The sequence below is a fragment of the Pogona vitticeps genome, chromosome 9, assembly GCF_051106095.1.
Source record: "Pogona vitticeps strain Pit_001003342236 chromosome 9, PviZW2.1, whole genome shotgun sequence".
In the NCBI taxonomy this organism is placed as follows: Eukaryota; Metazoa; Chordata; class Lepidosauria; order Squamata; family Agamidae; genus Pogona; species Pogona vitticeps.
The window spans coordinates 1,350,726-1,364,462 of record NC_135791.1 but is presented as its reverse complement, the minus strand read 5'-3'; the positions used below and the strand labels follow the sequence as shown (position 1 = coordinate 1,364,462).

The 13,737-nt window shown below is 50.9% G+C and overlaps 1 protein-coding gene across 9 annotated transcripts in view; it reads left to right on the top strand.

Annotated features, from left to right (window-relative positions):
* MACF1 (microtubule actin crosslinking factor 1) overlaps window positions 1–13,737 on the top strand; it is a 241,253-nt gene that overhangs the window by 27,478 nt on the left and 200,038 nt on the right. The window contains exon 1 of one of the 9 annotated variants that reach the window (XM_072980344.2): window positions 9,520–9,758. The exons of the other annotated variants lie outside the window; for them this stretch is intronic. Within the exon in view, the coding sequence (XP_072836445.2) occupies window positions 9,707–9,758 (52 nt within the window). The 5' untranslated portion in view covers window positions 9,520–9,706. Of the gene's footprint in view, window positions 1–9,519; window positions 9,759–13,737 lie in introns of those variants that run through there. 9 annotated transcript variants of the gene reach the window in all.

Here is a 13,737-nt window from a genome sequence, read left to right as displayed (position 1 = left end):
CCTTTGGTACCATGTTTGCATCCTGTCCAGAAACCTCTGCAGTCTGACACTATATTTGGGGTGGGGGAGAGGGGGTTGGGGTTCTTAGATATTGCACCAGCCGTTTCTCCTCCCATCCCCACGCCAAAGAAACCCTAAGTTCTCAGACCACTGCCGAACTGCTGGGAAAGGATGCCCCGATAGGCTTGCAAGAATTTCAGCCTCTGGCTAAGGAGCCAGAGGTTGGGGGTTTGATTCCCCCCCTGGGGTCTCTTCGACAGGGAGTGGACTCCGAGGGTGCCTCGTAGGGTGCCTTCCAGCTCTGCAGCTCACATGAGGAGAGATTACACACGATCTTCCCACGAGCACCCCCCTGAGTTGATGCTTTTTCTGTTTGAAGATGCTGCTCCGTCACATTGTGTCTCCCTGAAAATATACAACACAGCTCTGCATTTGTTAACTTGTGTTTCATTTTCATGTCAATATTTCCACTTTCCGCTTGGTGAGGAAGGTGGATGCACACATCCCAGGTAACTTAATTTCTCTGTGTTTGTATAAACCTGAATGAGTGCAATAAGCTCATATTGAGCAGCGCATCTCTGATCGGGAATAGTGGCTCCGTTACTGCAGGCCTCCTCCTCTCTCATGCATTTAAATTTTAATAGTCAATCACTGTATATCCAGGCTGGGACTTGTAAACATGTTGCTTTTTAAATTGCATTTTGCATATGCAGGGGGAAAAGACTCGTTGTGGAAAAATACATTTTGCATATGTTTTTTTGGGGGGGGGGAGGGAAGCATGACGCCTTTTCTAACATGCCAGTTTTCCCCAGGAAAGAGGGAAATCTTTATACAAGAAAGTAGAAGAAGGAAAACCTAGAAGGCTCCTTGCCCCTTTAAGACTCACAGGTTCTTTCAGTGTGAGAAACAGCCTTCCAACTTCTTGACATCCCCCCGCCATGCAGTCTGAGAGTGGTGCAGTGCGAGGAGAAGCTCTGCCCCCATCCAGTTCTGAGGGTGTGCGAGCTGGCGCTCAGCCACTGAACTCTGGGTGCAACGGTGTAGATAAAGGGGTGGCGTTTTGCAGATAGGTGGAGATTCTGTGGTGAGCAGGCAGGGGAGACTAATTTGTGGGATTCCGCTCTCTCTGTGAAAGGCCTGAACAGTGGTCACTCTGGACAGTGTACAACGGCAAACAATACAAACACAGAACACATGCACCGATAATGCAACAAACACAGTTAAAAATTGAAATTAATTTAAAATCAGTCGAAAACCAGGCCGTGATTCCTGCACATTGGAGAAATTATATCACGTAGGCTCAGTGTTTGCTGTTCTGTAACTCGAGGCTTGTTGGTAGGTATTAGGGGTAACATGTTTTGTATGAAAAGCTGGTGGTTTGTAGCATTCAGATCCTCCCTCCCCCCCCCTTGCCCCAGAAAAATAACCTAGAAAGGGTCACTACCAGGCACTTCTGAAAAACGGGGAAGTAAAGAAGGTAGTTTAGAAATTGCAACTACAGTGGTCATCAGCTTGGAAAGATTCATTTCCAGAACATTGGACTTGACCATGTTAGATCTATGTCTGCGGGGCAATTTTTCTTGGTGTTGGAAAGAAAAAGGAACAGATCTCTGTAAATCTTCCTTTCTCTGGGTCCCAGGGATAAATGTCATGCAGGGCTGTTGACAATCCTGGGCTAAGCCCTTTTCACTCCTCGGAGTCAGTGTAACATTGGGACGTTTTCTTCCCTGTTATGTTTCTCAAGGTCCTCTTTGCCTTCTGCTCCTCCTCCTGGCGACCCAGGTGCACTGGTGGAAGGTGCCAAGCAAGGGGAAAAGCTTTGTCTGGTTTCTGTTTGTGTTGCAGTTTCTTTGCCCTTGAGACTCGGGGGAAGGATCCCGTTGCCTTTTGCAAAATTCTGGCGTGGCAAAGCTGCTGTGATGTTGTGGCCAAGAGAAAGCCACAATGTAGGAGGGAGTCCCACGTTCAAATCTTGCTTCTCGCCCAAACTCCTCGGTGGTTTGGGGCAATTTCCACGTGTGTCTCAGGTTCCCACATGGACAGAACAATACCGGCTGACTCCACTGGAGGCCAGAGCAGCAAACTTTGCGGGTAGCTGATGTCTGCAGCAGGGTGTGTTTCCCTTATTAAATGTTATCAGGATGGCTGGGCTGCCTATCGCTTTCTGTCCAGATGGAGATCTGCTGATTTCAGGCAGATGGCATGGGCGTATATGAGGCAGCAGCCACCTTACCTTTTGATACAAGGAACCATGTTTTCCTTTCGGCCCTGGAATTCTAGGCACGCCTTGTTCTTCGGCTAGGCGGCGGGGGACCGTCTTAGTGTGAACGGTTACTTGGAGGGTGGGCTGCTTCATGAGCTGCCCACGTGTCCTTGTGCCCTAAGCCTGAGGTCGGGGCTTCTCTGACTCGGGGCCAAGTGTTGAGGAAGGAAAGGCAGATGCTGTGGGTGGTTTAAAGACGACGGGAAGAGCATCGTCGTGCAAGGCTCGGCTTTAAGCGAAAACCTGGTTCCTAGGTCCTCTGAAAAGCTGCTTGGTATCTAAAACTGCAGAATGACCTTTGGATGGCTAATGGGGGAGGCCTGACTGGCCATTTTTTTACCCCCCTCCTTTTTTCTTGTAGGGGGGAATTGTTGCAAGGGCTGTGGCTCCATAGGGGTGGGTGGGGCTGTTGGCAATAGACGGCTGGTGGGCTAGCCTCTCCCCACCCCTTCTAAAAGAAGCCCTATTAGAGTCAAAGCTGGATCGTTCCCTGATCACTCTTCAGAAGAAGCCCCTCATTCTGCTGAATCCGTTCTTTTCTGTCCTTAAGGGATGTCAGGATTGTAACTGTGCTTCATCTGTGGATACAATCCTGTTACCATTCTATCTGCACCAGTGGATGCAACACTGTTTCGGTGGATGGGGCCCTTTGAAGCTGAGCTCACAGTTATTGTAACTTTTGCAGTGGACAAGATTGTATAAACTCAGTTTTTGAAAACAAAATCTTAGTGGCTACTAAAAATGTTTTCTGGTTTGCTCTCTCTCTCTCTTAATAAAACATTTCTAATTAGCAGTGCTGTAAATAAACCACAGGCAACTTTCATTTATCTGGGTTCTGCGAAACCTGCTGAGCTGGGACAGTTTACATTAAAAGAATCTTGAGTCTTAATGCTTAGAGAGACTTGGGCACATGTTGGTTAGAACTGCAAAGAATCCTTGCTATTTGCATGAATACAAGTTTTTCAAAGTTTGGAATTCAGAATTAAGCTAGTTGAAATAGCTACTTTGTACGTACTAGGAACGTAACACTTTGCTTGTTTTGTTCTTGAGAGGAAACGAAACGTTTTTTCTCACTGGGCGAGAGTACAAGCTTGTGTGCATTTATTTATTTGCATCTCGGTCTTGGCAAAAAAGGGATAATCTGTTTTGGGCAGAAATGCGTGCATTTTGCACAGGTAAACCTGGTGTTTTGCACAATGTACAGGATTTTAAACACAAAATACAGGTTTTTCCGCACACAACCCTTGCTTTTTTCCATTGTTGTTGCTGATGGAGGAGTGGGGAAAAAAATCTCATAATGGTTGCCCTGTGTATGTCTCAGTGAGTCAAGGTAAATCCTCGCTTTTTGTCCCTCCAGAATGCAAGCTTTTGCAAGTGTGTGTTACATTCTTACTCTGTGTACTTTCTTTTCTGCTTTTGCCCTCCACCTTTTCTTGAATCAAGCCCTGTCATTAAAGCAGTTGCATGTTGGAGTGAGTTAAACCTGCCTGGCCTATTAAGTGGGTAGCGCAGGGAGCTCACGCTGGGCGGCTGGTGCCTTTGCTTCTTCATCCCCTTCGTCCATCCGTCTGCTCCCCCCCTCCACCCCCATTGCACTTCCTGTCCTGGAAAAGCATGGGAATGTATTGAAGGGGCTCTATCCCCCCCCCCTCCTGCCTGGCCTTGCCAGGGGCCTGCCTTTCTTGCGATCTGCTGGAGACCTGCGCCCAGCCAGGCGGGATCTGGTCTCTCCCAGCTGCAGTCCTGCCAGCTCCTGACCTACTTTTTCCTCCTGGCAATCAAGTATTTGTGAGCAAAGGGAGTGAGGCAAAGAGACAAAGGGCAGGCTGAAAAGTTTCAAGTTATTTTTCAAAAATCGTCCCACGGAGGCGTGAGCTTAGAATCCGTCAAGAGACCCCGGGAGGAGAGGGAGAGGCCAGGGCGCTTCAGGGTGGCTGCTGTTGAGATCCTTAATTAAAGCATCATCAGCAAAAGTGTCCGCATCACAGTCCCCAGAGGTGGCAGCTCCACCAAAGCATCCCTCTGCTTCTCGTACTTAGTAAGGAGCCCATGGTTTCTCCAGTGGACGAGAAGCTCAGTGGAATAAAATACTGTAGGACTTTTGCCACCTTCTTTTTCTCCGCACGGGGCCCCCATATGGCGCCGTAGAGTAGGGAGAGTGCTGGACCAGCCCTCAGGGGACCTGGGGTTCCTCTCCCTCTTGGCCACCCCAACTTAATGGGTGCATGAGATCCTGGTGAAACCCCTTCTTAAATGTCTCACTTACTTTGAAAGCCCTTTTAGGGTTGCTTTAAGTTGGTTCTGACTTGGCGATGAGTATGCAGTTCACACAGCATTTTCCTGTGCATTTCCCCGTGTTGTGTTTGGATGGAGCAAGACGTTCGCTTGGGAAGAGAGGGGGCTGTCTTGTCCCTTTGCAGAGAGCGAGAGCGAGCCAGATGTTGATGTCCAGGTGAATCACCCTCTCTTTTATCATGTCCACTTCTTTATTTATCAGCCTTAAGTCACCGGTTCCTCTGACAAGGCAGTTCATCCTTATCCCCATTTTGCATGGGAAACGTGAAATTCATGGCAGTAAGGATGGAGGTAGGATGATGAACCTGAGCTGCCACAGCTGGGCCCTCCACGTTAGGTAGAGGGCTGGACTGGTTTCACCGTGCAAAGCTCAGTTTGATACCTTGAAAGAAAACCGTCCTTCTGCTCGTGGTTCTGACCTCCCGCCTTATTCTCTGTAACCCTGGTGTCATTTCTGTTTTCTACCTTTTCTTCCCAAGGAACGAACAAATGCTTAAAGCAGCCCCACTTGCAGCCGGGTGGTGAAAGTGAAGAAGGGGCATCCCGGGTGGTTTTCTTTAGACTGAGTTCTGGGTTCAGGGTGGCCTTGGTATCTTTGTTACTGGTTAGCCAGAGCCTTTGGGGTTGCATTATTAGCACCCTTCCCCCAAATTAATCACACACACCCCTCGTGCAGATTCCCCAGCCCAAGCCCCCTCCCCGCCATTCCTCTCCCACCCACCCCCCAACCTTGGAACAAGCGCCCTGCTCTCCCGTTTGGCTACGCATGAGAGAGATCTGGTCTGGTCCCGCTCGGGGAAATTAAATTCATGTCTCTCCCTCCTGCTGCGGCAGTTGCCACTGATCAATAGATCAATGGCCAAGTCAGGGAGGCCTCCCTAGCTGGTGCAGCTGAATGGCGGGGTGCCATTCCAGGGGAAGGCTTCAACGCACGGAAGCCAAGCTACTTTTTCAGGCTGTGTCTTCCCTGCCCATTTTTCCTTCTCTCCCGTAAAGCAGAGTTTGCCAGGAAAAAAAATCCAGTTTCGCAAACGTGCAGATGTGAAACGGTGCAGTTGTGCATGGCCAGAAGCAACTGTTCTCAGAGTTAATTTTGGTTTGAACAGCCTTTTCATGCATCCTCTTGGATGTCATTTAATAAACAGCCCTCAAACAGCCCCATCGAAATAATCCGAGCTGGCTCCAGTTTTGCTCCAGACAAGCAGCTGAGGTGCATGCTGGGGCGGGGTGAAAATTGTGGACATAGTTATCGTATGCTTAGAGGCCGTGCTGTGTGGTGAAAGCCATCTGGGTAACAGAGCATAGGCCTTTCTCCACCTCTGTATCTTGCATTCTGGTGAGATTTGTGTTGCACTTGGTCGCTGAAAATTAATAAGCGGGTAGAATTTTCAGGCCTGAGTTGCTGAAAGGCTTCAGCCTGTGCTGTGTGTGTGTGTGTGGGGGGGAAGGGATTATGCCTTGAGGATAGTGTTGACTCCAGTTTCACGCCTGCAGCGATTCCAGCCAGAGACTTCCAGGGAAGAAGGTTCCCCTGCCAAAGCGGTCCAGAAGTCTTCCGGCACTCAGAGCGTTGGGTGCCGGCGAGGGGCAGGAAGCCCTTTCCTGACCCCTCAGGGGTGGTGGACAGCTAAGGGCTTTCCCCGAACTCATTGGAAGGAGAAAGAGTGGGGAGGGCTGATCTCCCAGTTATGGAGTGGGTGTGGGTATGTGCTGGGCATGGGGCTGGTGACAGGCTAAAGAACGGCCCCCATTGACTGCCACTTGCTTTTTTCAGCCTGGCCATCTTCGGGCGCCTGAGGGGCAACGGCGCATCTTGGATTCCCAGGCAAACAGCTGTTGCTTCGAGGAGAAGCGGCACCTGGTGTCCGAGGTTCCCTTTGCAGCAAAAGAAACCGATACGGCCCTCATTGTGAGCCTGGCCCGGCCCCGGCTGCTTTTCTGGGGCCCTCCAGAAACACGAGAACTCGCAAAAAGGGGCGGGTTGGTCTGGGCCTCCTTTGTCGTGCTCAGGGCTCGGAACCAGAACATGATTGAAAAATGACTTCTCTCCGGGCGGGCCAAGCACCCTTTGCCTCTGGAGGGATTTGAATATCCAGTCTTTCATTGTTCCTTGCGGGGGGACGGGGGATGGAGGCTCTTTGCATCTCCTCAGAGGCACTTTTGTTTTGGACTCCCCGATCTGGACCTCTGAGCGAAGGCTTTGCTTTGTTTCCTACGGAAATGTTCCCAGGACCTGCTCAGTTGGAAAACATGATCCCAGCCTAGGCTGCCTCCAGAGTCTGGCTTTAAAGGACCCCCCCCCCCCAAAGCAAATAGAAGGCTTGTGGGTCTTTTTCTTTCCCTTGTAACCCAGTGCAAGGGGAGAATACGTTAGGACGGGCACGATTAATCCCCCTCCTTCTCTCTGGTTCCTGCTCCCAAAGACTGCTCTGATATTGGTTAAGTTCCAGAAATTACTTCCTTGATGGGGGAACATCCCATTTCCAAAGAACATCAATGGAGCTTAAAAGGAGGACTGGGGTTACTGAGTGGGCCTGGAAACACAGTGCCGAGGGCATCCCATAAAGGCAGATGATTTCTGTCCATGCTGGGGGGCAGGCAGGGCAGGGGAGTGAGCACCAGAGGTCCTCCCAGATGGACTAAAAACGTCCTCCTTGGATGCGGATCAGGGTTGGGCTGGAACTCCTTTCCTTGCCCCTTGCGTGATGATCACCAGGGAACAAATCACCCCCAGGGTGCCCCACCATCGGTCCAAAATGCGACCTGTTCCCCCACCCTGCGTGCCAGTCTTGCAACCTACGCTTTGCAGTGCTGGCACAACTTGAGCAGTTGGACGAGCCCTTAACATTTCCCGTGGGTGAAACGAGGGGGGGCGGCTCTCCTGTTTTGCTTCTGGATGGAAGTTGCTAAGAGGTCTGCTTTGGTACTCTGTGGTCTGCGATCTCTGATGCGCAGGCAAAACATCTCGCGTCAGACCTGCTTCGTCAGTGCCTCCACCATCCTTCCCATCTGGCCCACTTTCCGGGGGGGGGTTAATGGAGGGGAAAGGGGGAGAACCCCTTGGGGAACAGGAAGGAGGAGGCAGAGGTGCATTTGCAGCAGAACTCGATTTTGGTTTGCATTTGTGCACGATCCCATGGGGACCCCTTGGCCCAGAAACTGCAGCTGCTCATGAGTGCTTTTCCTTCCCATTGAGCTGGCCCGGCCTCGACCCCGGAGAGGTTCAGCCGCAGGCCCCCAGGTAGCCTTCTTCAGACGCGCAGGGGGAAAACCTGAAGGAGGGGGGCTCTCTGGAACAAGCCTCTGCTCCTTGGGCAGAACGGGGAGGCGGCCAGCCAGGAGAGCTCCAGTTCCATTCAGCCAGGGACAAAAGGTGGCCGGGTGAGGGTGGGTGGGAGAAGGAGGTGGGGGGCATGGAGAAAAGAAGCCTGGCTCAACAGGGTGTGGATTCTTCTCTTGCTCGCTGCAGCCCTGCCTGCCTGCCTGCCCTGGGAAAATCTTGTAGCCTGTAGGTTGCAGTTTGTTGACATGTGCGAAAACAGGGTTGTTGTTTTTTTGAAAGTTTGCTATTATGCACTTAAACTCTCCTTTTTACAATCCAGCGTTCCATTCCTTGGGCTTAGAAGAGCAGAGTTAAGCCAGGAAGGAAACACTATTATGTGTGCGCGCTGAAAACTGGACCAGGTAAAATTCCACTGGAATTGCACTTTCAGCTACTCTTGCCTGGCCAAAAATGCTTTGGAAAAAAAACAAGTTGCCTCCCTTTGTTGTTGCAATGACTTGGCTGTTTATCGGCCGGCAAGATTTGCTTTGAGGGCCTGTGGGGCCCACAGAGAAACCATGCTAGGCTGGCACAGAGGGATAAATAAATATTTAAATACACACAGAGAACTAACTACTTAGTCAAAAGGGCAGTGACTGGAAAGGATGATTTCTCCATCCTTTTAAAAAAAATGTTATTTGTAGTTCTAGGATGTGCTTCTTTGAGCAGGATTTCATGGCACCTCCCTGGAAATGCATGCTATGGCGACCGAAAAGATGATTTAAAAGTGGATGATTAAAATGGCACTCTCTCCCAAGGATTGAGTGAAGGGAGGATGTGCTGGGTTCATTTGCCCCACTCATGCCACTGGCAGGGGGCTTTAAAAGAAAGCGGAGGAAGCCAGGAGAGTAGAGCATTGGGGGGGGGGGACGGTGCAGAAAATGCATGATCATCAACCGTGTGGAAAAGTGCCGTTGCTTGTAGGGTTTTGTGAATGGAGCCAGCCTGGGTGAGCTCTCAGCGTGGAATCGTTTGGCGCAGGAAGCCAGCCCTGGACAGAACTTGATTTCAGGTGTGCTGAGGACTAGGGGAAAGCCATACTTCCCTCACCTTGCCCGCAGCCTTTCCCCCTTTGCAAACAGGGACCGTGGCATGGATTGGCCGCAAGGGCTGCCGAGCACTGAAGTGAAACCACCCAAATTGTGCCATGCTACACACGGTGATGATGCTAATTTTTATTTCCATTTCCTTGGTGCAAGCCCTTGCTATTGAGAATTTGCCTCTAGTGATGATGTTGTTGGAAGTATGGGGCTTTCACGAAGCCTGTTTGAAATACCCATTTCAGGGGTCTTCCCTCTCCCTCCCTCTGTGAAGCATATTGTCTGCAGCGCTGCTATCATTTTCTCTGAAATGCAAACCCCGTGGTGGCTGTCTCGGTCCCCTGCCTCGCTCTCTTCGGATGGCTTGCTTGGTTTGGGGCTGGAGAGGGGGGTGGGAGGGTGGAACCTTACACCTCCCATTTGCTCCCAGATGGGGGGCCTTTCTCCAGTGTCGCTGCTGGTTTGCATAAAGGCGAGGGAGGTGTGTGCGGGCGTGTGGGCAGGGATTGCCTGACACCCAATGAGGTTTTTTAAGGCACCCTTCATCAAATAAGGAAGCACGACAAGGGCCGTAACTCTGGACGGCTGGGGTGGTGACATCATTGCCGAGCCAGGGACCAAAGGGCACATCTCGCCTGGTTGGGGCGGCTTGCAAAGCTGGAGAAACAGGACGGGAGCCAGGCTGAGGGGGCGGGGGGTGCGTGTGGTTCTCTGGATGCCCCGGTGCCTCCTGAGCGCCATGCTCACGGCTCCTTCCACCTGAAACCAAGGCGCCCCCGCGTGCAGATGAATACTGAGAAATACCGGAAGTTTTTGGATGGACTCAACAACCTGAAAGGTACACCCAGTCTCTCTCTCTCTCTCTCTCTCTCTCTCTCTCTCTCTCTCTCTCTCTCTCTCTCTCTCTCTCTCTCTCTCTCTCTCTCTCTCTCTCTCTCTCTCTCTCTCTCTCTCTCTCAGGTAGAGAATTCCTCTTTGGCTATCAGGGAAGGCAGAGTCGCCCACCCCTTTTGTAGGAAAGAAAGGGTGAGCCAAAGGTACAAGTGGGCGACCCTTTAAAAACCCTCTTAAAGGTGTTCAGGGTGGTAGTGGCTGCCTGCCTGCGTTTCTTTTTCCTCTGTGACCCTCTCTGGCCAAATAGGTGTTGCAGGCTTTTGAAGCAGGATGAAACCCTCTTGACTGGTATTGGAGAACTGGATGAGTGTCTACATGGTGAACCGTGGTGGTGGCAGCTCCTCAGGGGCATTACAACTCTCTGAAACACAGTCGTGGCCTCCGCCGGGGACCGCCTCGTTGGGAAATGGGCTCGGAGGGAATCTACCCTGCTTCATCCCCTTCGCCCTTGGCTGGCCCAGGGCTCCCCAGTCCTGCCAGGAGGAAACCAGCTGCTGTTCTGCCTTCTTTCCAAAGCAGCCCCTTTGGTCACAGAAGGATGATCAGAAGTCTTTGGTGTTAAGGTCCCACCTTGTTTCCTGCCTCCGTCACTCCCAGCGGAGTCTCGGTTAGGCATGGAGTCAAGGGTTTAAACATCTCTCCAGCTGAGGCTGGCAACAAGAAGCTTTGAAGGAATGGAAAGGATCTAGAAAGAATTTACTGCTTTGTGTAGGAAAAAAAAACAGCTTTTTTTAAAATGGAATGTGTTATGGCCATTCCATCTCTTAAGAAGGGGAAGAGTTGAGGGAAGGGTTCCATCCAGAAGGTTTGGAAAACACAGAGGGAGGTTGTTGGTGTTAACAGATGTGCCCGGTTATGTTAACTGGTGGCAGAAACCTCATTTGTTGATCTTAACCATGAAGACCTTTACTTCATTAATTAATTGGTCTGCAACTTAGAAGAACAAGAAAATGACCATAATGAGTCAATGTACTGAGAAATCATGCAAAGACAGAATCTGGCATTTTGGACATAGCATGATGTAACTTTGCTGTTGAAAAATATATATCAAGAGGTTAAGGGGACAGGTTAATTCGTAACACACTATTTCCAAGCTCTGGAGGTGATGGAACTTGTTAGTAGCTGTTGAAAGCTGTTGATCCCTTGGCTTTTTTCTCTGCTGTCTGAATCGGGCATCCTAACAAGCAGGGAGTTTTCTGAGCTCTTGTGCGGGACTGCAGAGTTACAGGCAAGAGGGACAAGAGGGAGCAGATGTTGGGTTAAACATGATCCTTGCGTACCAGCGTCCACCAAGATGGACAGAACATTCCTTTTTGCTCCGGCTGGTCCGTCTTTCCACTCCCAGCCCAGCGTCTTTCACCAAGAACTGAGAAAAAGGGGGGCGAAATGCAGAAGTGGAATTCATTCAAGGTCTCGTCGGCCTCTTGCAGCCCGTAGCCGTTGGCGAATACCTTCTGGATTCCCCACAAATTGTCCCATTTTGGGAGGCTTAGAAAGTCTCATTTTATGTGGATCCTGAATATTTCCATTACAGAGTGGTCCATGAAGGGCTGGAGAGGCTTGCAAGGAGCCTGAGGTTTATCACCGTGTCTCCTTCACCCTTCTAAAAGCAAAGGCGTGAAGGCTTTGTCAAGTTTGAAGGGAAGCCTCCGTGGTCGTCTGCAGCTGAGATTTTGATCCCGGAGAGCAGATGCTAACTAAGGGTGGGGAGGGGATCCGCAAGAGCTCTCCGGCATTGGAAATTAGGGCCAACCATGGTTGTTCACTGTTACTCGCACTGTTACGTCTCTCTCCCATGTGCCATTGTATGCATGGCTGGTGTTGCAGGGGAACAGCCAGCTCTGAAGTGCGAATGCAGCTTTCTCAGACGGGACCACAAGACTGCTTGGAAGGGTTGTGTTGTTTTTGAGGTGGAGTAGGTGGCATTTCAGAAGAGCCATGCTCTGGCACGCAGGTGGTCCTGGGTTCAAACTCTTCAGCAGTAGTTGTAGTATTCAGTGAAATCTAAGCTGCTGATCTCAGGTGGGGAAGATGGGCTAAGAGGGTCTGGCTGAGTGGAAGGTTCTACTCCAGTGGGCAAAGGCTGTGGGGGTGGAAGAAGGAGAGACTATTTTTCCTGCATTGCCCCCCCTTCTCTTAGCAAGGGAACGAGCCTGTGTCTTCTCCCTCCCTGCCTTGAACCACACAACCCATCGTGCACTTTCGGGGGTCTCTCGAGAGTCAGCGTGTCTTGGCCTCCTTTTCTCTCTGCTTCCTGCCGACATCCGTGGCCTCCAGCCAGACTCCATGGGGTGGCGGGTATTTTGCTCAATAAGATTTCTCCCCTTCCTTCTCTGGGAAAGTAAATGAGGCTGGTTACAGAGTCCTTGTTTGGGAGCTTGGCTTGAACAAGTATAAGCTTCTAATGAGCCTGAGCAAGAGCTGGGGGGGGGGGGGAAGGGAGGGCAGGGGGTGTTGTACAGAGCCTAAAACTGGAGACTATAAAATTGGTGCTATAGCCAGACCTTGTTGCCTGTGGTGATTAAAAATCGCCTCTAGGTGACCAGGCTGGGGAGTTGTTGTTGTTTTTTGACCAGGAAGGCCAGTTGTTAACTTTTCACTAGCAGGCAGTCGCTGATGTGACTGTGAATTAGTGGCCAAGCGAGGTATTTTTGAAAGAAACAGGCAAGTTATTTTTTAAACAGCTCCATGACTGTGGTGGAAGAAGTGCAGTTTCTTACAAAACAGGACCAGTTTTGGAATTGGGAAGATGAGCTTTCTGAAGGTAGGGATAGCCATTCTTAAATGAGAAGGATGTGGGTTTGAACCTGTTCAGAAGGTGCTGCTTCCTTCACCTTATGCAGTCACGGCTACTTTCGCAGACTTAAAATTCCCAGTCTAGGATCCCAAACACCAGGTTATGGGGAATGGCTCTGCACATGTTCAGAGGTGCTCTTGTGGGCCTGGCAGTCCAGGATCTTGGAATGAGACTTGGCTTAAAACGAAGTTCCGTCGGTCTGGAATTTTCTACGGAAATTCTCTCAGCTGAAACCAGTGTTTTCTGTAGCAAAGGTGAGCATTGTTTGGCCTGGCACCCTTCCAGGGGCTGTCACTGGCCTTCCTGCCTTCCCGTTTTTCGTTCCCCCCCTCCACCTGGTGCCTCGTCGCTTCCAGGTTGCTTGAGCTAATTCCGGAAGGAGTGGAATTCTTCCTTTTTTAAAAAAATGCTGCTTTGTTCTTTAGCAGATTGCTAGAATTACGGCGTTCAGAAGAACTTGTGTTTGTTCCTTCTGGGTTCAGCGCCGTCCTGAAGGAGCAGGAAAAAAATGGTGGCCCTGTCGACCATAGATGGCTGGCTTTTCTTTTTTGGCCTCCCCACATTTTCTGCAGCTGGTGTCAGGGAAACCGAGTGCAAACCATAGTCCTTCACAGCTGAAGTTGTGCAGCAACTGTTTGGAATTAATAGCAAGCTGGCGAGGGTGACGGGGGGGGGGACGACATTCCTTCGCCTCCCTTGTTGCTCCGAGGGTCCCTCCCCCTTCGGCTGCACACCAGCAGCTGTGAAACGGAAGTGGGCTGGGGGGGGGGCGGTCGGTCGCCAGCCAGTTGGCTCTTGGAGTCCCACTTCAGGAGCTTCTAAGAGCCAAAGGTCTTAAATAGTTGGCTTCTGCCCCATGCCGCCTGGTGCTGTGGCTGCCTCGAGAGCCATGGGGAGACTCGGTCCTAAATTTCCCCCCAAACTTGGCCGCTCAACGGGTGCTGCGTTCCATGTCTGCTCCTGGTGTTTTAAGAAGTCAGCGTCTGTGCTGGATCCTGGTTGCGCCACAAGCAGCTCCCTGCTGGGTTTCTGGGTTTCTGCTCCTTGACGATTGGCCTCCGGTGGAAGCTCATGAGCTGCTTTCCTGGACCAGCCGGTGCAGACGCTGGAGCCTTTCCAGGACCTG